The sequence below is a fragment of the Athene cunicularia genome (genome assembly GCF_003259725.1).
Source record: "Athene cunicularia isolate RWA chromosome 2 unlocalized genomic scaffold, athCun1 chr2_part1, whole genome shotgun sequence".
NCBI lineage: Eukaryota > Metazoa > Chordata > Aves > Strigiformes > Strigidae > Athene > Athene cunicularia.
Window position 1 is genome coordinate 47,363,674 of NW_020799095.1, and position 24,956 is coordinate 47,388,629.

The 24,956-nt window shown below is 37.1% G+C and overlaps 1 protein-coding gene across 1 annotated transcript; it reads left to right on the plus strand.

The window, feature by feature from the left end:
- Positions 1-75: 75 nt before the first annotated feature.
- On the plus strand, positions 76-20,927 carry WDR48 (WD repeat domain 48). The gene is made up of 18 exons (XM_026841572.1): positions 76-222; positions 554-632; positions 1,081-1,163; positions 1,249-1,378; positions 4,599-4,687; positions 5,566-5,667; positions 6,033-6,257; positions 7,653-7,727; positions 8,071-8,173; positions 8,481-8,578; positions 10,437-10,544; positions 10,937-11,033; positions 12,528-12,623; positions 14,781-14,886; positions 16,356-16,443; positions 17,002-17,078; positions 18,114-18,306; positions 18,927-20,927. Exons 2-18 carry the CDS (start codon positions 575-577, stop codon positions 19,020-19,022), a joined length of 1,824 nt encoding a protein of 607 aa, XP_026697373.1. The 5' UTR covers positions 76-222; positions 554-574; the 3' UTR covers positions 19,023-20,927.
- Positions 20,928-24,956: the final 4,029 nt, after the last annotated feature.

Consider the following 24,956-nt stretch of genomic DNA (forward strand, 5'->3'; position numbering starts at 1 on the left):
AAAGATGAAATTAGATGTTAGGATTTTATGTCCAAGTCAGTATCTTAATACTGTAATTGGATTTGTATAAATGTGTTTTAGGTCTCCTATGTGATTAGAGATGAAGTGGAGAAGTATAACCGAAATGGGGTAAATGCACTTCAGCTGGATCCAGCATTAAATAGACTCTTCACAGCAGGCCGAGACTCTATTATAAGGATATGGAGTGTCAATCAGCACAAGGTAAATCATGAGGGGATTCCTATGTCTAAACCTACTTTTTTCAGTTATACTAGTAAGCTGCCTACAGGTGTACATCTGATACTGTTTTTAACAGCTGCCAACTACTATGATAGCAAAATCATTTTGATGTTGCTCATGCTGTGGTATCTCACATAGCTGTGTAGTTCTTTCACAAGAAGATTCTGGAATAGTGACTTTAAGCAACTCTACCTTAGGCAACTTCCAATCCGTTTGAAGGTTGAAGAAGATACCACAGCAGGATCCGATAGTCACAATCTTTTCCGTTTGTGATGAGATCTCACCAACTTTTTTTTTTTTTCTTAATTTGCAGCAAGACCCTTATATAGCATCAATGGAACATCACACAGATTGGGTAAATGATATTGTGCTCTGCTGCAATGGTAAAACTTGTAAGTACTTAAATGTTTGAAAACTACAGTTTTCATAATTGTGTACAAAAGTATATTATCGGCTACTTTAATTTTTTCCATCTTTTTTTAGTATGTAAAATTAATTTGTGATGTGTATTGTAAATTTGATAGTGTAAGCAGATGTTTTAATTAAATGTATTATTATTATAAATTAAATGTGTATATATAAATAAATGTATTATTATACTATAAATAATTTTGTAATATAAATAATATAAATAATATATATAGATTGTATTATTTTATATAAATATATAATATGCATTTATAATATGAATAATATAAATATATTCTTATGATTAAATGTATTATAAATTAAATGTATATAGAAACGATTCTTCTTATCTTTTTGAAAATTAGAGTAGTAAAAATATTCTTTAAAGTAGTATATAAACCATTACAGTTTACTCTTTTCTTTCCAATTTAGTGATATCTGCTTCTTCGGATACTACTGTTAAAGTGTGGAATGCACATAAAGGATTTTGCATGTCAACACTAAGGACACATAAGGTGAAAAACATTATCTGTAAATACCGTATATTATCAGCTCAAGTGGATATTATTGTTGACTTTTTTTATATTTACTTTATTGTAGGATTATGTGAAAGCCTTAGCATATGCAAAAGATAAAGAACTGGTAGCATCTGCCGGGCTGGACAGACAGATATTCCTCTGGGATGTAAATACTCTAACAGCACTGACTGCCTCAAATAACACCGTAACAAGTAGGTACCTAGGGAGGGGAGGCAAACGCAATGCGTTTTATTGAGTGGCATAATTTGTGAGATCAGTTTAAAACTATAGTTACCTGTTTCTCTGTGTAGATAAAAAATGTGCAAGAACCTTTAAGGTGGTTTTAGTATGTAACCAGTCCATTTGTTGCATTATATAATAGCTGAAAATCTAGAGCAGCCAACAGTCATGACATTTACCACAGAGGACAGGTAAGTCTGTCTGCACGCTTTCTCCTGAAATGTAATCTGCTGGTATTCTTTGAAACTTCACAGAGCGTTAGCTTGAGAAGCTTTCTGCTCTTCAACTAACCCCTTAGAGAAATTTTCCCTCAGGTTATTTGTCAGTGCCTTTTCTGTGTGTTTGGGTTTGGTTTTATTGCATATATAGATGCTGAAAAAAAAATGCAGTGTACTACTAAAGCAGGACTTGAGATATTTATCAAATTTATCTGTCACAAGAATAATTAGAAAAACTAGATTAAAAACCATGCAAAGTAAGCACTAGTTACATATGAGATGTAACTCACTAGATATTAGAAGGCAAGGGGAAACTGTCCATGGATGCTGCTTATCAGAGTTAATCCTTAAAGTCGTCATCATCTTTTAGGAAGCAATCTGTCCTGCTTCTCTGTCCCAATACAGGCATTATAGTAAATTATAGTAAATTATGAGATCTTTCCCCATTCCAACACTGCTTTCTTGAAGTAGTCAGGATAGAGCTGGTTACGTTTCTCTTCTGGGAAGTACGACACCAATCTTCAGTTAGATTTGATTGCTCGAGTGAATAACGTAAATCTGGGTCATTGGCATCCTCGTTTGTATTGGCCATTTTACAAGCTATTTTTTCAGAAAGAGGTCTAATTTGACCACAGCGTGTCTTGCTACTTGTAGGTAGGTTTGAAAAATACTGCTCAAAGTGGCTGATTTCTTTCATTTTATACTTAGTGTTTGATACATGTTTAAGCAGTAGCAGATTCTCAGATGCATGCATTGGGAAAGAACGTAGCATCTTGCTACACTGCCAGGCTTGAATTTCTAATTAAGACTACTTGCTTCATTCATATATTAGTAATGACTCAAGAAAAACCTTCAAAACTAAAATTTGGAATTGGCACAACATACTTTGAAGAAATTTCAGGAATATATGATTCTGTAAATAAGAGGCAAGCATACAGTTGGTTTGGTGTGGTTTTTTGAATTACTGTTTTGGCTAATTCTGAAAGGTGTGTTAATTTCATGGATTTAGTAACTTCTAAAACCAAAGGTGCATCTGCTGAACTGTCAGTTTTGCATTTGTTGTTTCTACAGGACTTTTTAATTCAAGTATAGCCTTATGCTGGCATGTCTCTGTAGCCTTCAGAAGAGAAATGGCTTCTAGTGAGCTGTGTTGCACTGCAGAATAGTATTGGGATGACACATGGCTGCATATTAACTGAACAGATTTACCTTATATTTCCAAGAAGTTTTCTTTCACTGAACATAGAATTATTTAATCATCAAACTTTGCTGATAACTGTAAGTTATGCTATCTTATGGTTGAACAGGCAGGTTTTTGAAGGAAGAATTTATTTGCTGGCTCACAGGAAAAAAAGATTTCTTGAACACTGCAACAGTGATACAGAACCTAAATGATTCAAGTGAATCATAAATGCAAGACAGGGAGTACTGAGGAGTTGATGCTTGTTCTGAGCCCAAGATCAAATGGAAGTAGAGACATTATCTCTTAAGATGACATACAAATTTGCATTTCCAGAGTTAGAACAGTAATGCTTCATGAGGGGGAGGAAGGGGAAGCAGAAGAGTTATTTTTCTTTCTTTCTAGTGCTTTCAACTAACAGCATTTCTGTTAGGAATAACATGGTGTATGTCCTGGTTTTCCTCAGTTCTTTCAATGATTTTTTCAGAGTGCAAATGAAGAATGTTCTTGTGCATTAATTTTCTATCTGATTACAGGGAAGTAATGTGCACAAGTCAGCATTAAAAGGAATTCTCTCTGTCAGCATAGCCGTAACTTAAGTGGAGAGGTTTTACTGTTGAGAGGTAGTCCCTTCCAGAAGAGTCTGGAGTTGAGCTTTGCTTTTGATCTGGCATAAATTTTGCTTCTGTACACTTAAGATTATTTCTTCCATTCCTAATGTCTAGCTTGTGATAAGTCTGTACATCATAAATTATTGTGTCTGTTGAACAATGTGCTAACATTCAAGAGTTTTCAGTTCTGCTTTTTGCCTTCAACTGTCCTCTGGGGACAGTGGAAGACTATCACTTTATTTTGGCTACAAATAATAGATTTCATTTGAAAGTTTACACTTGGATAGCCATAGCTAGTGATTAAGAGGACCCTGAAGTAAAGCTGCATAATTCTTCCACTGTCACAAAATATTTATGATATTGGGTCACAAATACTGTGTTAGAAACTCATTTCCATAATATACATAAATCATTATATAAAGTTTCACTTTTTTGCTGGCAATACAGTTTGTTGCTATTCTCAGCCTATTTAGCATACCAATCGTATGGCTTTGAGACTTGATGAAATGCCTAATGGTGCTCTCTGAATAGATGATTTTCATTTGCTGTGTCTGTGTTTTTCCTGGTTGAGGGACTGGTACTTTAATCTGTCCAAAAGTAGATTAAGCTAGATGATACAGAGTTCCTAAACTCTGATGGTAGTTGTGATGCTGAGGAGTTGCCATATGGTTTTCACAAACAGCGAGGTAGCACTCATGCTGAAGTAATGCATTTCAGCACTGCAGTGTAACTTCAGTAATGCATCTCTGCTGAACTACGAGATATATAATGTAAAATTTTACTGCGACTTGGCTTGGAAAAAAATCTCTGTACTTAAATCCAAATGACATATATTATAAGATCACATAGAAGTATCATTCTCTAATAAAGTGATAGAGAAGAGCAAGACTACCTTGATGGTCTTGGCACTGAATTATGGTGCCAAAAGGGCACCAGGATTTTATTGACTGTAAGTCTGAGGAGTTACTTTGTTTTTATGCAGCAGTAGATTAAGATCTGGGATGGGGTTTTTGTAGCAATATGCTGTCTGTAGTCTTTCTTTTTTTGAAGGAACTCTATACATGGGGTTTAATGTCCCCATTTTCATTGGTCAAAGGGTATTAAAATACCCTTCATTTTTGAGTAAGTATGCTTTTCAAATGACAGCGTTAAAATTGAAAATGTAAATTTTATTTTGAAATAGCTTCTTCCCTGAGTGGGAACAAAGACTCTATCTACAGCCTTGCAATGAATCAAATGGGAACAGTTATTGTATCAGGGTCCACTGAAAAGGTAAGCAAAAATGTGGTAAGTCTCATTCAACTTCAGTTCATAGTTTAGCATAAAGAGACAATATACTCATTTTCAATGTCAAGTCTGTAGCAGATTTTGTGTTTTAAAAACAGTGGCTATTCTCACTATTAAAGTGGGAGTGTAAGTGTAGAATACAAATACATGGCTCAGTCTAAAGATGTATAGATCCATTCAGTTTTAATATACAGAAAACACAATCAAATCATCTTGTGTAACCTTCTCTCTATCAGAGATCATTACATTTCACAGCAAGAGCTCTGATTTTGGGGACACGTTACTCAGATGATTATAAAAACTGAAGCAGTTGCCACAGGTAAGAAAGGAGTGGTGGCAGCAATTTGTAAGACCCCTGCTGGAGGTAGCGAAATGAAGTGAGCTAATAAAAGTTCAAGTGTCCCCAAGAGATAACCCATGCTCTTTGTTGCAAAGGAAGGTGAAACAGCCTAAAGTCACCTGCAAGTTGCTTTTTTACCTAATCTAACCTTGAGAGAGTTTTATTTCCAAGTCAGTATAAAAACAGGATACACCTGGGAAGTGTCCAAGATGATTCTCAGAATCTCTTTCTTTTTACCCACATCACACTATCTTCTTTCCAGTCACTTCCATTCTTTAATTTCTTAAGAAGACAGAACAAATGAAATTAAAATCAAGCGAATAAAATCACATCTGATTATTAGAGGTGCATAAGATCTAGTTATGTCTGTCTTGTTCTAATGAAATACATTTTTTCAGTGATGGATGTCTGCATGTTCAGAATAAGGGTCAATTTTATTAATAAAGACTTAGTTTTCTGTAGAGAAAATGCATTGGTGGGAAGAATGATGTTAATGTCAGTTATCCAATGTCTATTTATGTAGGTTCTAAGGGTGTGGGATCCAAGAACTTGTGCAAAACTAATGAAACTCAAAGGGCACACGGACAATGTAAAAGCTTTGTTATTGAACAGAGATGGCACCCAGGTATGTGCTTTAACTTCAAAGGCATTTTACAGAATGCAGAAATGTCATTAATCTTCTTCAATATAATTATTTTATGTCATAGCTTACAGAAGGTAGCTTAACAAGAATTTTACTGATATTTAGTGGTTAAGAGAGGGAGGCTGGTGGGTGAAGGCTCTTTTTTATTACTGGTCTGTCTAGGTGTGGAGGGGGTGGTTTGCATAAAATGTCTGGAAATTGTGACTAGAGTTGTTAACCGCCAGTCTTTGTTTAGCACCGTCTTAATGGAAAAATATAACCATAAGAATTATGAAATCTCTTCATGGAAAAAATATTCAAAAAAACTTAAATACTTGTTTGATTTAAGTATGATGCTTTTTGCTCAGTGTCTTTCAGGTAGCTCTGATGGGACTATCCGCCTGTGGTCCCTTGGGCAGCAGAGATGTATAGCCACATATCGAGTCCATGATGAAGGTGTTTGGGCTCTGCAGGTCAATGAAGCCTTCACTCATGTTTACTCAGGAGGAAGAGACAGAAAGATTTATTGTACAGATTTACGAAATCCTGATATCCGTGTGCTTATCTGTGAAGAAAAGGCACCAGTTCTTAAGGTAATTGGGTTTAATTTAGAGAATCACAAAACACTTGAGGTTGGAAGGGACCTCTGGAGGTCATCTAGTCCACCCCTTCTGCTCAAGCAAGGTCACCTAGAGCCCATTGCCCGGGAGCTTTTGGATATCTCTAAGGATAGAGACCTTGAAATTCTTCTGAGCAGCCTGTGCTTGGTCACCCTCACAGTATAAAAATGTAATTGTATTGTGTGTTGTCTGATGAAGTAGTGGCTTGAGGTATGAGTTGATAGAAGAATGCACATTGGGTAGCAAGTGTTTACTACACATTTTCAGTATATTGGTTTTGTCTCCTAAATTACATCTGAAATGTAATTGTCTGAAGATGTTAAATGCCTGGCAGCTACTCAAAGTATGCAAATTCATATATTACTGAAATTGAATAAGCTTCATACATGAAAAGTTGGTTTTACCAGACGAGTACACTTTTAAGAAACTAATCCAGCATTGCCAAGGCTTTAGACAGAAATGAATGTTTTTCTAGCAGCAATATACATGCACAGGACTGTGTTAGAATATGTTGCTCATATGTTAGAATTTGTAGACTTACGGGAACCAGGAGTAAAATTTATCGTGGGTTTTTTGAGCACGTAAACATGATTTCTTAGCTGGAGAAAACTGCATGCATGAGTTTGAGTCTTTTGAAGAGGCTGCTTGTTGAATTTTATTTTTTTTTCCCCTCTAACTCTAGATGGCATGACCTTGGAACACGTAGGTGTATGAGAGATTGAAACAGATACCAGTATATAAGAAATCCATCTTTCCTTGTTGGTGAACTCTGGCTTAGTATAAAACCTGAATATACTAATGTAGTTATGAAAAAGTCAGAGTCTGGGAAATTTCAGTTCAAAGTGGAAAATGAAAGCTATGGTCGGCTGTACAAAGATATTAGAGACTCCTTCTGATCTTAGCTGCATTGATTTGTTATTGTCCAAGGAATCTTAACAGCAAAGACATATGTATAAAGTTCTGCTTTTCAATTAGTACAGACCTTCTTACATTCCCTTTTTTAACTACGTGAAGTATCTGAATGCAAAGTAATTCAGAAAATATTCTACTTATCAAACTGTCTATTAAACAAGATTGCATCATGCTAGAAGCAACTTTAAATACTGGGTCTTCAGACACACTGCATCTACTATTGTCCATGTCCAAAATTTATCTGTTGAATATTTGAAACAATTTCTCTTAGAGTTTCAAAAATTGCAGCTTTGTTATTTTTTCATTTAAACTTCGTATTTCTTTAGTAAACTGAAAGTAGTGCTGTTTCTGAGATACATCCAAGTATGGGAGCAGATCTACACAGAACAAATATTAATTGAACAAAGGAAAATTAAGTTAAACATGCTTGAAAATGTCTGTGGTTTCATTATTTAGATGGAACTTGATAGATCAGCTGATCCTCCTCCAGCACTTTGGGTCGCAACAACTAAATCCTCTGTGAATAAATGGGTAAGTTAAGTATTTTACACTCCATTAACTCAGTTAAGTAGTCATCGGATTTGCAGTCTTCATTTGGGAACTGTTGGACTGCTGCTTGCAGTTGGACTGTTGACTTGCTGTGATGTGTAAGCTTCCTTTAAAAAAAATCATAAGCTAATATTGGAATTAATCAAAAGACATTCAGCTTTGAATTATTCCTTTGCTATCTATTTATGCCACTTTAGAAATAAATTATCTTACTTGAAACTGGACAGTTAACATCTAAATAGCAGCATGAATTGGCAGTTGTTACAGATAAAAGCAAAGTTTATAGATTATTATGAATATGTCATTATTTTGTTTCTTTCTTTAGACTTTGAAGGGAATTCATAATTTTAGAGCATCTGGAGATTATGATAATGATTGTACCAATCCTATACCACCCCTGTGTACACAGCCTGACCAAGTTATAAAAGGTAAACAGCTGTTTTCTAGAGTATCTTATAAATTCTGTTACATTAGCAGAAATGGTAGATTATTTAAGACTGGCTCACATGTTTAAGTACTTGATACTTTTGGTCTTCAACCAAACCAAAGATAATGTGGTTATTGTCTGTCTAGTGTTAATTACAGTTAAAATAGCAGTTATACCTTGGTGTTATCCACATCTTACATAAACTAGTGAAACCAAAGAACAATCACATGTCATGTTATACAGTTTAATTTAAAGTAATATTAGAAAAAAAATCACTGTAGTGACCTTAATTCTTGTTTGTTTGCTAGGGGGTGCTAGTATTATTCAGTGCCACATTCTTAACGACAAGAGACACATATTAACCAAAGACACAAATAATAATGTGGCATACTGGGATGTCTTGAAGGTAAGTATATAATCTTAGATTAAGCATCTTATTGTTGGATCACTGATTATTTTGTACCTTTTTAATATATTTTTCTTAGTGTGTGAGATTCCTATGGTAGAAAGTAAGTCATCTTTCTGTCCCAAGACATAATGCAAAGATTGCTTTTGGGGGAGGAGCCATTTCTGAGCTTTTCTGCATCTTTGCCTAAGGCTGACATCTTCATTCACCTGAATTCAGTGAAGTATTGACATCTTCATTCACATAAAATTCAGACCCTTGAATTTTCTTCTGAAAATACTGTTTGTTTTGATTGGGTTTTGTTTCAGAGAGGGCTTGTAGAGGTCCATTGGCATGTCTGCCTGATGCTGTATGGAATAGCATAAGGAAGCTTAGCCTGTAAAAGAGAAACCTGTGCGTCTGGTCCTGCTACAAACCCACAGATCCCAAGCGAGTATGTTGACTAGTCTGTGGATTATTCTGGGAGCTTGAACTCGCCACATCCCTTGTTAGCTGGCAAGATAGCAGGCAGGAAGGCAGGACTCAAAGGAAAGCTAGCAGAAGGAAGTGTGACTCCCACCTAGCAATATTTGCTTCTGTGAGAAGAGAGACTTGATGTGGCATTTCTTTATCTTGATTTATCCATTGATTGGTCAGAGGAGAGGGAAAAGTGCAGATAGAAAGGACTAAAATCACAGATCAGTGAGATGGTCAGCATTTTCTTTTCTTGCAAAATCCTGTTTGAAATTCTAAGTCTTCTTTTCATCTAGAACTATGCAGTGCTCTAGCAAAGATTCAGTAATGAATTAAAGCACACTTAGCCAACTTACTGAGTTGCTGACCAAAGTGAGGAAGAAAGGCATTAAACTGGAGAATGTAGATTTGTACTAAAAATTATCTAGATGACTTCTGTGGAAAAGCGAATAGCTTTTCTTTCAGTTTATATATTCAGGTATATATTTAAGTACAGTGTTAGATTTTTGGGACCAAAATCAAATCCTAATGTTAATTTGTACGTTCATTCAATTCTTCTTCTCTTTTGTTAGTAAGGGTCTCAGAAGCATCTCTTAGATATGTTTAAATATACATTCACTTTAGAGATGGCATTACTTGCCAGGTCAAATTGTCACCTTATGTGTAGGATCACTGCACTCTAAAGCTGAGACTTTTTACTGAGGATCCTGGAAGAAAAGAGGGAGGTTTTCTTACCTGTAGCTACAGTACAGGTACACTATACAAAGCTAGACTTTGCTTCCTGTAACTTTTAGCTTTGCAAGGTTACAGTCCTTAGAGTTTGCTTAAAGCACATTTCAGGTTTCAGGATGACTCTGCAAGTGGATTACAAGAATTTGGATGTTAACAGACTTACTTGGGGACCTTTAAAAATAAAAGTATGAAATAAAACGGATAATCAGGAAAAAATAATCTGCACACAGATTCACTCACTGCTGTTCCCATTGCAGTAGGTGAGTTGAATTTATTGCTAGATTTGCAAGAAATGTTGGTGTTTGATGGAGAGTTGTACTGAGATACTGATACTGATGGGAGAAGAATGACAGAGGATATTAGAAGACAGCTATCTAGTTGCTGATAGGGAAAATGTGTTTGTTTAATGTTAAGTAATACATCCATACCTGTCCACTTGGCTTAATGCCACTACGTCAGAAATAAATAAAAAATACTTACCACATAAACTATTGTTCATTTTTTTGAGAAACATTTGAACCTTTAACTTGTGTGTTTCTGGACTACGGTACTCATGGAGAAGCCATAAGTCGTACTCATTCTAGGTCTATATGAAAGCCAAGTAAAAGCTTTGAGGTGTTGATATGCCTCAATACCAGAATTCTAAAACTTGTGTGTTTCTTTTGGTGTACAGGCATGCAAAGTTGAAGACCTTGGGAAAGTAGATTTTGAAGAAGAAATAAAGAAGAGATTTAAAATGGTGTACGTGCCAAACTGGTTCTCAGTAGACTTGAAAACTGGGGTGAGATACAACTCCTAAATCTGTTGTTCTAATATCATGATTCATACACTTTCATATACTGTTTGTTCGGAAAGGTTTTAGTGTGTTAAAACTTTTGAAGAACAATCATCATTTCTGTGATGCGTTTATTTATTCTGCAGCAAACCAAATTTTAACTCAGTTCTTAGTAATCTGAGTAACAGTTTTTGGAGGTTTTTTCCTCATGATATGGTCATTCTAAATTGACCAATACCAGTTATGAATTAATACCATTTGGTAAACAAAGTATACTATCGTGCATTTAGAAATTCTTTGGTTTATATTCCCAGCTAAGTGTAAACAAAATAAATTTATAGACTGTTTAATACAAATCAACTATTGTATTATTCTTCCTGGTGGTCTTTTTTCAACAGATGTTGACAATTACTTTGGATGAAAGTGACTGCTTTGCAGCCTGGGTTTCAGCAAAGGATGCTGGATTTAGCAGTCCAGATGGTTCTGATCCAAAATGTAAGTTTTAACTAATATTGGTGTTTTATTGAGACAAAAAAGCAGAATAAATTCCAGTATTTATGTTTCAAAATATTCCAGTGCCACATGTCAGTAGCTGGTTGGATTTTAGGGCTTGTTTTCTTGGGACTAAACTCTGCAGAGAATTCTGCAATGAAAACGTTTGCTTTTTTTGTGAAACATTTCAGTCATGTTCAGGTTTCTATTTAACTTGGTTTTAGACCTTCAAAAGCAAAAGGGAAAAAGTAATATTCATAATCTTGGAACTATTACCTAATCTAGAGAATGTTACAGCATGTGAGTGGTCCAACAGTAGTGATTGTGAAATCAGCTTTTTCTGAAAGATTGCAACGTATATCTCTGAGATTGTGATAAGCAGGTTTCTGTGCCCATAAATAGTTTGGTTTGGGATCAGAACTACTCAAACTTTTTTGAAAGTTTTCAGCTGTGGATCAAACGTAGAATAGGTGCCAAGAGTTTTTGCGTAACTGAAGGGACTATAGTGATAGTCAAAGAGGGACCTGGGGGTGCTGATTGACAGCCGGCTGAACAGGAGCCAGCAGTGTGTCCAGGTGGCCAAGAAGCCCAGTGGCATCCTGGCTTGTGTCAGCAATAGCGTGGCCAGCAGGGGACAGGGAAGGGATCTGACCCCTGTACTCGGCACTGGTGAGGCCGCACCTCGATTCCTGTGTTCAGTTTTGGGCCCCTCACCACAAAAAGGACATTGAATGACTCGAGCGTGTCCAGAAAAGGGCAACAAAGCTGGTGCAGGGTCTGGAGCACAGGTCGTACTGGGAGCGGCTGAGGGAATGGGGGTGTTTAGTCTGGAGAAGAGGAGGCTGAGGGGAGACCTCATCGCCCTCTACAGCTCCCTGAAAGGAGGTTGCAGAGAGCTGGGGATGAGTCTCTTTAACCAAGTAACAAGCGATAGTACAAGAGGGAATGGACTCAAGTTGCACCAGGGAAGATTTAGACTGGATATTAGGAAGCATTTCTTTCCAGAAGGGGTTGCTAGGTGTTGGAATGGGCTGCCCAGGGAGGTGGTGGAGTCCCCATCCCTGGAGGTGTTTTAAGAGTCAGGTCGACATAGCACTGAGGGATATGCTGTAGTTGGGGACTGTCAGTGTTAGGTTAATGGTTGGACTGGATGATCTTCAAGGTCTTTTCCAACCTAGTTGATTCTGGGATTCTGTGATAGGATGAGGCATAATGGTTTTAAACTGAAAGAGAATAGATTTAGGTTAGATAGATATAAGGAACAGAATCCTCAGTGTGAGGGTAGTGAGACACTGGCACAGGTTGCCCAGAACAGCTGTGTCTGCCCCCTCCCTGGAAATGTTCAAGGCCAGGTTGGACAGGGCTTTCAGCAACCTAGTCTAGTGGAAGGTGTCCCTGCCTGTGGCAGGGGGTTTGGAACTAGGTGATCTCTAAAGTCCCTTTCAACCCAAACCAGTCTATTATTCTATGTAGTTCTACCTTGCTATGTCTTGACAGTAAACCTTGGAGGGCTTCTGCTACAAGCACTTCTGGAGTATTGGCCTAGAACACATATTAATCCAATGGATGAAGAAGAAAATGAAATAAATCATGGTTAGTATTTTAATATTTTCCTTTTTTTAAGTTTTGTTCATACATTCTCTGTTTATATTTCTGTTTCTTCAATAAATACAATTTCACTTGCTGTCTTATACCTGTCTCTGCACGCATTATGGACTAATGTTTTTTAATGCTTTTAAATTTGCTTTACTCCAAATCTGGAGTATCTTTCTTCTGAAAGTATTATCAAAAATACTAAGAACTCTAGTCCATAAAAAAGGAGGTGAATAGATGATTCTGAAGTTACAGAAGCATGATGCCTTGATGATAAACAATTACTGGCAAAACTATGGCTTGACTTGGGAAAGAAACAGCCTAGATAATGACATCAAAGAGCAATAGTTTCATTATTTAACATTAGCCAGTATTCTCTTGACATAATTCTAATTTGTTTAGGTATTACAAACAATATAAACTCTAAGAAAGATTTACTGGGAAAAAATAAATTTAATGGATATTAGAATAGTAAATGGTATAGGTCTATAGAAAATCATCTTAGAGTGGTGTTTTAAGGTAATAATGCTAAGTTAATCAGGCATGAAATAAAAAGCACAGCTATGTAAAATGTGAGATAGTGGCTGAATTTGTGAGAATAAAAGAGACTGTATAACTCCTAAGGTTGTGGATTATTTTGAAATTCAACCCAGATCAGCGTTGACTGAAAAATGTTGTCTTTGGCAATTAAGAAATTACTTTCTACAGATAATGCAATTAAGGAATTCTGCAATATGTTGCCATTTTGTGATGAAGATTGTGCCGAGAGTTAGCTACTTACTTCTTTCAAAAATGACCTCAATGGAGGGTTACAGCACTTGGCAGGATTTTCTGGATGAAGTTGCTGATTCTTATAGTTCTGTGTATTGGCGGTCAGCAGCTTAAGAGCCGGACAATGTATGAGAAGTGTAATTTGGGCTTTTGTATTGTTGGAACACTGATGCTGCACTAATTATTTCTGTGAATAGTTGTGGATTAGTGGAATGCTTAGAATATTCGCTACACTATCAGTTGTAATTTTCCCTTTTGAAAGTAACAGTTAAGAAACTGACACTGAACAGTGTCTTGAAGTAAAGTGTTCCTGCTGAACACTGAATTTGTGTAAAGAGAAAGAACTTAAATACACATACATATATACATATATATGTGCAATGTTGTTTCTTTCAGTTGTTAACAGAACTGTTATGAAGAAATCTTTCAAACTATAGGATTTTTCACTTGCTCTAACCAGTATTATATTAATCCCTGCTAATAGAGAGTATGTTTTCTTTTTGGTTTCTTTGCTTGGTACAATTTTTGAGCTTTCTTTCACTACCTGTGTTACTGGTCAGAAAGCTAAAGAAATTATTCACCTTATGAGACTATGCCATTTAAATTTCTTATGTTGCTTGAATTCACTCTGATGTTCAAGTACAGTAATTAGATGCTGCAATGTAATCAAGATGATCTTTCTCAAGTGAAAGGAAGGCATCTAAATACTTATGTATTGTGTTTCGAGATATCAGACTGACCAGGAGCTGCACTTTTCAAGGGGCGTATAAATAATGCAGATTTTTCTTTAATCTTATTCTGTCCATCTGAGGTGGAATCAGGTTCTTAAGTGTTTCAAGACTGTACTGCTATAACTAGCTAAAAATAAATGGAATTTAGAATGTAGTAACTTCAAGGAAATGTGAGTCCAAGCTTTACTAGTACAGTATTTTGACATCTGGCAAATCCAGGTAAAAGAGCAAAGATAACAAGCTTCAGAGTTCTGTACTGTCAGTGTGGAGGGGAAAAATAGTCTTGTCTCAGTGGAATCCCTTTAGTTGATTTCTGATACTAGTATTGTTCAGTTTGACAGATCCTCAGAATTCTGTTAAGGAACTGGAGAAAACTAGCAATCAGATTTTTGCTCATGAGTTCTATTTCCCTTTTCTCAAAGGCTTTTGAAATAGGCCTTCCACAAACTTGTATTGATCTAGTTACTCTCTAGTGTTCCCTTTTATATACTTGCTGTGTGTTGGAAGTGGGGATTTTCTTGTTTTCTATGAAGCTTATGATTTTGTTAGTTTATGAAACACGTTAGCTGTAGGTGGAAAAGACACCTTTTGGTCTATGTATACCCAGTTTTAAGGCCTTATGCAGTCTCACTGCTGCATATATTTCTTCCAACAGTGAATGGTGAGCAGGAGAACAGAGTCCAGAAAGGAAATGGATACTTTCAAGTGCCGCCACATACACCAGTCATTTTTGGGGAGGCTGGAGGACGCACTTTGTTCAGGTATAAAAACTCAACAGTGTAAATTCAGTGGCTAAACAATCACTTCCTTTGTGCAAGCAGAAATGTTATCGGAATGTAATACTTGCATCTGTTCTGTACTGTACATTCAAGACATGCCCTTGAGAGGCAAAATAAGCAGCTGTTAATGATAATTTTACATTGTCCAGCTGAGTATGTGAGTTTGAACATCAACAAGGTGTGGGGGTTTTACAGCAGTAAGAGATGTATATTGTTCTTATTTGTATGTCATAGCTTTGAGAACTTTTTGGGTGCCCTCTTCCTGCTAACTGATTAACTGAACTTTATTTTAGAATAAAACTGTGCTACTTTAGATTCTTGTAGCACTTCTCTTATGGGTCTGTTGTGCTTGTCTTGGAGCATTGATGACTCAGGAGATCCTGCTCACTAGAGAGTTGGTTTCTGCTCCCAGAATTATAGCTGGTAACCCATTAGAAGGTCCTAAGCTCTGGCAGATAGGAGCACAGGTTCTGTATTGTAATGTGTATATGCTGATTACCCTTCTATTTCTTTTCATTCTACATTGTAAAGCCTAACTGTGATATATGATTTGTCAGAGACAGTTTAATCATGCTGCAAAACAAATGCCAAGCTTTCAAATACTGTGAAATATTTAATATTTCCTGACATAGTCGATTGTAAAATCTGAGGACTGGAGGATGTTTGATTTGTTGTTTTGTTTTCCAGGCTGAATAGGCCCCAAAACTATGTAACTTTCAGTCCATGAATTGGTCTGTAAAACACATTTTTGGCTTTGAAAACCTTTTTTTTTTTTTTTTTTTCTTTTTTTTCCTGCAGCATCAATATTTTTACGTTGTAGCTGGGACTTAATATATGCATCCATTCTGTACTGGTGGATCTTAACATCTTATACAGCTTGTTCTCAAGACACCATTGGAGGGAGCAAACCATGCTTATTAGATCTAAAAGGTAGCTTGCAGGACTCTGACAAAATTCTTAATTGGAATTTATAAAATTATATATGTCTTTACTGCACCATTGTATGTGTGCATTTCTCAAAATTGGTTTTATTCTTTCCATTTGGTGAGGATTAGCAGATGCTTTACATGCAAAGCTCTTTTTTCCCCAAGGAGAAGAGAATTGGTTTGACAGGTGCCTTTCCCCTTCTCCCTGACTGTTTTGTACTTCAACACTCAAACATATGCAGTCTGTGAGCCAACTAGGTTTTTTTAATTTCTCTACGCCATAGCCTGTAGTCCCCCGAGATACTTCTCCTTGTTTTGCTCTAGGGATCTGTCTTCTGCAGCTGTTTTTTTTTTGGTCTTTACAGAAAATAATGTGATCACTTCCCCAATAACTTTGATGTGAAGGGTCAGTTAACCAAGTTCAAGCTCCCAGCCCATTAAAAGGGCAGGTCCTCTCCTGAAAGCTTTCTAATGCACATTACAACAGTTGTTTTTATCTAAAAAGGTTATTTCTGTATGTCTTAGGTTATTATGTCGGGATTCAGGTGGTGAAACTGAATCTATGCTTCTTAATGAAACTGTGCCACAATGGGTAATTGACATCACTGTGGATGTAAGTATTGTATACAGAGTTTGCTTTTTTATTGTGGGTTTTTTTTTTTTGAAGGTGAACTACAGGGGTTTTTTTTAACTGTACAGGATCTGAAATGACATTTAAAATTTTTGCTCTGTTTATATTTAAAATAAGTGGTCTGTATTCAAGATCTTTTGAGATTGTTTTTTGATATGTCCAGTTAAGGTATTTATTTCACTTCCTTTTGAGTCTTAGAAAAATAATTCAAAGCACTGTGCATAATTGGTATCCCTTTTAAGTGTGGAGCTCAGGAACAGAGAGAATTCATATTGCTGCAGTCTTCTGACACTATCTAATTTTCTTTGAATATAAATTATCATTTATTTCAAAAGCTAGATGATATGTGCATCATCTAAATTGAAGCATCTCAGTAGTGTGGGTAATTGGGAAGTTGGCTGTGGTGGTTATGTTGATTAAGAATCTCTCTTAGTTTTTTGATAATTAAGAGCTGAATATACTTCACATACCAGCTGGTAGAAATAGGAGCTGGTATCAGTTCATCCTAAATTAACACTTTCCAAATTTGTTTCCTTCTAGAAAAATATGCCCAAATTCAATAAGATTCCCTTCTACCTCCAACCTCATTCATCATCAGGGGCAAAAACTCTAAAAAAGTAAGTAATGCATATTCGAATCTCAAAACTGCAGAAAGAGAATTTCAAGCTCAAAAAAGCCCGAACTGTTTTGCCATAGATTGTATTATGCTTGATAAATATGTAAAAGTTTCTAGTCATTTAAGCAGCATCACTTGAAGCATTAAATTATATCAGAATATTTGAAAGAACTGTAGATTAGACTTATTTTGGCTTTAGTGGGCAGTCGCTTAAGTTTATGCTAGAAAATGTCCAAGAACTAACTACTGAAATTAGTCTTTCTTTGGTGGTATTTAATCAGAAAACAGAGGAACTTATTGTTACACTGTTCATAACCATAGTTTTATGTTCCTATTGCTAACAGTGATGAATATTAGCTTTTTAAAAGGAAAAGGCAGAAAACCTGACAGTAGGGCATGCAAGATAGTCTGCTTATTGCATTAGCTGTTACTGGGAGCTCTATAGGTTAGAAATCAATGCAGGTCCTCAGATAGGAAGTCAGTGTCATAGATAGTATGTCTACCATTTATAATGCAACAATTTTTGGTCATATCCACGAATGTATAGTTCCTCTAAGTCTTACTGAATTCTTCACATCAGAGACAATTTGTGACAGAGGAGCTTGATAGGCTTTTTGTGTACTTTGTGGAAAAACTGCTGTTGCTCATTACTTTAGAATGCCCTTCTGTTAATGTAGTAGGATAAACAGCATGTTCTGGTTTACCTCTTTTATTACTCCATATCCTCTGTCTGTCTCTGGCTAAATCCTTTTTTACTTAAAGAATGAGGGTTGTATACAATATATCTAAGGCTTGATTTTAATCCGGTCTTTTGAATATTTTACCACTTTTCTGAGTCCCTTTTGCAGTGTGAGTCTTTCTTTGGACAAATAGCTGTTATGATTATGGTATTCTGGATTATCCTGATAATTTACTATTAAATTTATAAAGAGCTGATCTGTGTACTTGCATAGTTTACTACAGATCAAGGTGTTGTGAAGATAAGAAATACAGTTTCTCAAGTTTTTTCCTGCCAAACTTCACTTTCCTTATATAGAGACCGATTGTCAGCAAGTGATATGCTTCAGGTGAGAAAAGTGATGGAACATGTGTATGAGAAAATCATAAACTTGGATAATGAGTCTCAGACAACTAGCTCTTCCAATAATGAAAAAGCAGGAGAACAAGAAAAAGAGGAGGACATTGCTGTGCTAGCAGAGGAGAAGATTGAACTTCTGTGCCAGGACCAGGTAAGTTACTTGGGCATTTTAGCCTGTGAAAAACACCAATGTCTAGCAATGAATCAGTTGTGAATTTCTGAATACTGAGCTTGAAATATGCTATAAATTATCTGTTACCTTTAAAACTAAGTACATGTTTTGACATCGTGTTACCTTACTGCTGAGACAAGTTCAGGCAGCTGCAGATTGCCAGATGAAAGAGTTTATATAGTATATCTCTTTAATTTGGTCTGACTAGTAGCCTTTATAGGATTATTTACTCATTCTCAACAAATGGACAATACAATCCCATAAAGTTCCATTTCTAGCATTTTTTGAATGTTTTGAATTCTGTCTCTAGCAAAGTTTAAAATTTGTCCAAAATTGTAAATTGTCCAGTAAATTTAATAAGTGCATGAAGATTAAATATTGAGGAGGTGGTTATAATATGAAGTTATATGTTACATTGCTAAAATCTTTTTGTAATGTTTCAGGCTTACTTGCTAGTTGAAAAATCCAAACCTTTGCATGGTTCGTATTTGATGCCAGGTCACCCATATGATTGTTTTACCCAATAAAACCAGACTGTTAAATCTTTGAATTTCTGAGTAGCAGAGTTGTGGAATAAAAGATGAATTTTTACTGTTTAGGTTTTGGATCCAAATATGGACCTTCGAACTGTAAAGCACTTCATTTGGAAGAGTGGTGGTGATCTGACGCTTCATTATCGCCAGAAATCAACGTGAAGGGAGTGGTGGATCCAAATGGTTACTTATTTACTTGACCATACTGTACTGGTTCCAAGAGTAGTACTATAGAAGCCCACTGAACCCCTAAGGTAGATGAGACTTCTAATGACTCAGTATGGATGGAAAGTATACATTTAATTGAAGTGACTAATAGATCTGTAATATAGAGGAAAAAAATCTATATGACTTAAACTAAAGTCTGTCCTAGTCTCAGCCAGTGAGATGGGAAGTCCCTGAGTGGTTCGTGTTGTGTGAGGTGTACAGAGAACTGATGATAATCCAGTGCAGACTTTTGCTTCCTCTTTTTGCTTTTGTTTTTCCAGAACATAATATCCTCATCTGCTCATGCTTGATATGAAACAGTTTTGACCATATTAGTCGCTGTGTTCACAATATAATTCAGAACTGCACATAAGGTATTTTTAGTACATTCCATTCATTAAGTTCCTATGATGATTTCTCACTCACTGAGGTTACTCAAACATTTCTACCACTTAAAGAAATTTGAAAAAGAAACCAGGTATTGCATACTTGAAAGAATTGGCCCATTTAATTGCAAATGAAGGGTTAACGTTAGACTTGTTTTAATACTGCAACTCAGTTGTTGCTTTAGAGAGCTGTTGACATACAAAATAAGAACACTAGATAAATATTGTAGCAGGGTCAGTCCAGTGATGCTGTGCATCATAATAGAGTGAACATGCTCTGCAGCAACTTAAAGAATTATTATTTTTTTTTTAAAGATATATAATTACTTCCTGCACTGCGTCCTAGGTGTTCTAGAGACACACCAGTCTAATTTTTGGTAACTGTGCTCCAAATCTATGTGACATTTTGTTAAAACTTCAGACCATTCTGGAAATAACTTCATATGTTTAATGTTAAACTTTAGAAACTTCTCAGCAGATTTCATATTCATGATATAAAAATACTTACTCTTCTTTTCCGAAGTTTTATATGCAGTTGTTCTTTTGTTATAGATTTATGTGGATCTTCTTTCTCTGTTATTTCTAAAAATCTGTGACTGTCATAGACTCATAGTAGTCTTTTATAGAGTTTAACTTATTGGGGGGAGGGGGTAAAGGCATTTCAGCTTTTTGTGAGAAAATGTGGGGCTGTCCCAGAAAACCATTTGTAGCCAGAACAAATTGCAAATCCTCATAAAGAAATTGTGTAAAAATGACTCTTGTCTGAAGCAGAAGCACAAGTGCCTTCAAAGGGCAGTATATTATTCGAGTTTCTTCAGGAGACATATGCTCTTGCCCTTCCTGTATCTTGCTATCAAGGTTTAGGTTGAGGCCTAAAGAAAGTCCCAATAAATTATATTACTGGGATTGTATTGGTCAAACAAAAAGTAAAATATTTTTCATCATATTTTATTTGAAAAAATAGTCAAATCATTACCTTCTGCACTCTTAACCTAGCTAAACAAACTCATTGCTTAAACAATATGGTTCAAACTAAGCTAGCATGTCTTTTTCCCTGTCTTTTGAGAGTCAGTTTCAGTTTTTAATCCCCATTTCTGTGTATGCTCAGTTTGACACAATTGTGCTATAACTGTGCATTTTTAGTGATATTTGTGAATTAAATGGTTAAACAGAACTGTAACTTTTATTGATAAATTGTCCTGACTTGTATTTATTAATAGCAAGGGTCTACACTTGTTCCAGTAGGCACCGTTTGGGGGTTTTTTTCCTGGCTGTCTTGCTGTCCCGTTGTATACATTGGATTTGCTCCCAGTGATTTTGTTTGAAATCAGCCCAGGTTGTAATTTTTCTTCTTCTTTTTCTTTCTAACCATCCCAAAACACAGTTTCAGGAAAGATTGACAGAAGAGTCTGCAATGCCAGAAGGGTAAATGATGTTTCACAGTTGTATAGAATAAAAGGTTTTAGTTAAAATAATTTCCATTTGTTTTGTGTATTGGATCAATTATGCAGTTTCAGAGCTTGGCTCATTGCCATTTAATGGTTGTACTACAAACGACTTCAGGGTCCTTTGAAGCCTCAAGTGATGGAATGGCTGAAGAAATGGCAGTGCCTTAACGAAATGCCTTAAAGATGATCTTGTAATATGGTTGCATATAAGAATTTAGCAGGCATGCAAGCCTTAAAGCAGGCTCTGAGATCCTGTTGAGGTTGAGAATGTGCTCGAATAATGCTCTTTGCGTGGGCAGTACGTGCCTTGGTACTATGAAAATATTTTGTGCTAACACCAATGCAGTATATCAGAAAAGACAGCCCTGCTACAAGTGACTCTGCATACCAGTTGGCACTGAGTTTTCTGGATGTGGAAAGGTTCTAGCCCTCTAAGAGACACATGGGAAACCAAGACTGAGTTTCCTGGTGCTGAAGATGCCAGCACAGAATACTCCAATCATTTGCTGTGGGGATTGTCAACTGGGCTGCTCTTGGAGAGGATGCGGTAATTCAGTGACCAGATGTATTCTCAGAGACTACCAGTGTCCATCTTGGATGGAGTGTCAAGTGAGAGGAGTTTTCTTGCTATTCCCTTTTAATTTCTGTCACCTTTTCTGGAATTGCACTGTCTATAAGAGTCTTGAAGGCAAGAGCATGAGAGGCCGCTGCACAGCATTAAGGAGTTAAGGTGAGAGTAACAGCATCAACTGGGACACTGTGAACAGAGGGAGAGTTTCAGTTTGTCAGGATCATAGGAAAGGCTGCTGATATGTAAAGGGGTTTTTTAATTTTTAATTTCATAATGGAAAGGTGTTGTAAATCTAGCAGTTAGTAGTGTAACCTGTCTCCCAGAAAAGCATTCAATTTATCTATGACAGGAAATTTTTTTTTCTCTTCAGGTGGGGTCATGCTGAGAACAGGAGAGCTAGGCTCAGTAGTTGCAGCTGAAGTGTTAAGTATTGTTGTAGGAAGAGAAGAACTACCAGAAGAATTTAGCATTAACTTTCAGAAACACTAAAAGAATACTCAAAATAAGCCCTAGGCAGGAGATACTAATGCAGGTCTACCTCATTGCCAAGTGGTGGGAAAATAAGAGACTTTGACAATTGAAGTAATAAATCCCATATTCCATGGGAGAGTGGCAACCAGAGGCCTGACAGCGCACCCTTCAGTCACTCGAGCAGAGCAGTGTGGAGAGCTGCTCAGAGAACAGCTGTCCTGAGGTTCAGGGCCTGCAAGCTGAAGGGTGGGTGTCTGTTCAACATGCTGACTGAGAATTGCTGACTCAGAGAGGGAGGTTGCTGAGGTGAGTTAGTGTGGAGGTGCCCGGGAAGGGGAGAGAATGCGTTTGTCAAAGGTAAAGGCATAGAGTGACTGTTAATACATGAATTCAGTTATAGTACTCCAGATTTTCATCAGTACATTACACCAAGGTATTACTTTTTCTTTCACAGAGTACCTGTTTGATTCAAACTTCATCTCGAAAAATTTCTTGAATGTGACATTTGATATCAGTCTTTCAGCCCATGATCTTACATTTGTAGATGTGCTGATGGCTCCCAAACAGAGCCAGGTGGAGTTACCACACAGCTAGGTAGCAGACCTGTTAAAAGCACATGCACACTTAAATATCAAGAAAGTGACTGAAGTCGTTTCCTGTACTGTGTAGTGGAGGTTTTTCTGTAAGCAGCTGTATAAACAACATGCAGACCAAAGGGACTGATAGAAACTAAGTGGGACATGCCCCATTTCAGGATATTGTGACACTGTTCTAGCCATCTTTTTCATGGGACTGTGAATGCTTAATTTTTGTAGTTTAGAAATATAATTTAAACCAAACAATTGCTTTGGAATTACTGTTAGAGCAGAACCAGTGCAAGTTAGTGTTTGCGTAAGGCAAAAGCAAGGAGAGAGGATGTGCAGGGAGTAGTGGCAATGTCCAGGAAATAACAAATTAACAGTCAAAGCAAATGCAATGAGTAGCCTGTAGCTGGTTTCACTTAACAGCCAGAGACAGTGGTGCCTGGTTCTTTCGTAATTGTTTGGAGGTGAAAAGACTTCCCCAGTTTTGCCCAATATTTACTGTTATGGGGAAAGATGGTGAAGGGTAAGGGTGCTGAGGGGAATGCTGAATTCAAGGCTTCTCCCTGGGAGGCTGCCTCTGCTGCTTTCCATTTCTGCTAAATTTGTGGTGCAGGAGCACAGGGGTACTGGAATAGCTGAAGTCTTCTGTTTCCCCAGTTAGTGCTGTAATCCTTAGTGCTAGGTGAGATTAAATTCTGAACCCCAAGCAGCTGGAAATGTGTCATTCAAGCACATCAGCACACATGTGAGTGACGTGATCTCTGCTCAGTGTTGCAGTCTGTCTTCCTGCAGCATTTCCCAGTTACAGCTAAGAGAAATTCAGTCAAGGGTGGAAACTCACGAGCAGCTTCGGAACATAGCCATTTAGTAGCTTCTCAAGCCTGCTGTAAAAGTTTGAGGGAAAACAAAGTCATCACTGCCTGAATTTGGTATTTCAACAGTTTTTCCCAGTAGTTGTTCACCTTAGTCACTAAATGCATTCCTTCACACACTTAAGTTCAGCTGGAATTAGTTCAGCATCCATACTGCTGTTAAGAATGAGATTTGCATGTTTAGCTCAAGGAAATAACCATCCTAATAATGATTATTGGGGGTTAGGATCATTCCTTGGACAGGGTTATTGCTGTCCAAGGTTCCCATGAATCAGGTGATTTAATTCAGAAGGGAGGGCTTGGTCCAGCCCCCTGAAGTTGGCCTTGCTTGGGGCAAGGCTTGATCAGGTTGCTTGGACCTTTGAGCAGAGTTGTGAGTGTCTGGGTGGAAGGAGGACCCGCAGCCTCAGTGAGTGTCCAGCCTGTGTTTAACCACCAGCAGCAGCAGCAGGCAGGCACTCTGGCTCACCGGGGTTAGCAGAGGTAGGGCTTTGCCTAATCCTTGCTGTAATACTTGAGCTCCTGGTGCCCTCTTTGGATTTAATGTCTGCCAGACGCCTGTCCTCTGGCTTGGCTATAAATGTTGGAGAGCGGCTCACATATGGAAGTTTATCCTATTGTGTCTCGCCCAACCAAACTACTGTGCAGTGTCACGCTACACATCCATGGTATCCAAGCTCTAAAGTTAGTACAAGGCCTCTGAGGTGACATCGTCATCCCTTTGTCTGTTTGGCCCTCCTTGTGATACTGCTGAGATAAGCCACCTTCTGTCTGCAAAAGTTTACAGAAGCAAACAAGGCAGTGTACAGCTCTCCTCCTCTGGAAACAGTAACCATTTGGGACAGCGCTTGATTGACTGTAGGTTGGTTTGTTTCAAATCCCAAATACATAAGTGGACCATTCAAGTCCTTTCACTCAAAGATAGCTCTGTCTTCCACAGCCATCCTACTTGTTTCAGGCCATCATTTTTTTTATTTAATTTCAGAATGCCTATCCTCACAGGCCTTGTGAGGTATATTTCTTAAAGCAGTAGTACCTGGTCAATCCCTTCCTGAATCTTCCTCTAAGGTGGCAGCTGCAGCAAGATAATCTCACATGCCCCAGCTTGGTCTGCAGCACAGAGAGGGGATGGCTCTCCTGCTGTCTTTGCAGCAACAGCAAAATTGGATCCTCTCTCAATCCAGCCACTCTCAAAGCAGCTGCTATGACCTTTCTAAGATTTTTGTTTTGAAACTAAGAAATTCTCATCAGCTTTCTCAGTTCTGTACCCACAAGTAAAACTACTTTCTACTTTTGTTTCAGCAGGGAGGTAGCTTCAGGCATCTCAATTGGTAGACTCCAAATTGTCAAGAGAATAGGAATTTGATGAGGAGGTTAAACTCGTTAACTCATTTGGCATTTAAATTATAAAATTATAGGTTAAGAGAATACAACATGCTAGAGGTTTAATGCTCTAGTTTTCTAAATGGGTGTGTTAGACCACTGTTCATTTGGACGTTATGAGAAAAGAATCAAGTCTTCATAAATATATGAAGACTTCCTTCCCTGTCTCTTATA

Bases quoted from the DNA above. Each gene is read 5' to 3' on its own strand.
- WDR48 (XM_026841572.1), top strand. From the start codon at position 575: ATGGAACATCACACAGATTGGGTAAATGATATTGTGCTCTGCTGCAAT. The intron at 1,379-4,598 runs GTAGGTACCTAG...ATTTTGAAATAG, and splicing joins CTCAAATAACACCGTAACAA to CTTCTTCCCTGAGTGGGAAC. The intron at 14,887-16,355 runs GTATAAAAACTC...TGTATGTCTTAG, and splicing joins GGAGGACGCACTTTGTTCAG to GTTATTATGTCGGGATTCAG.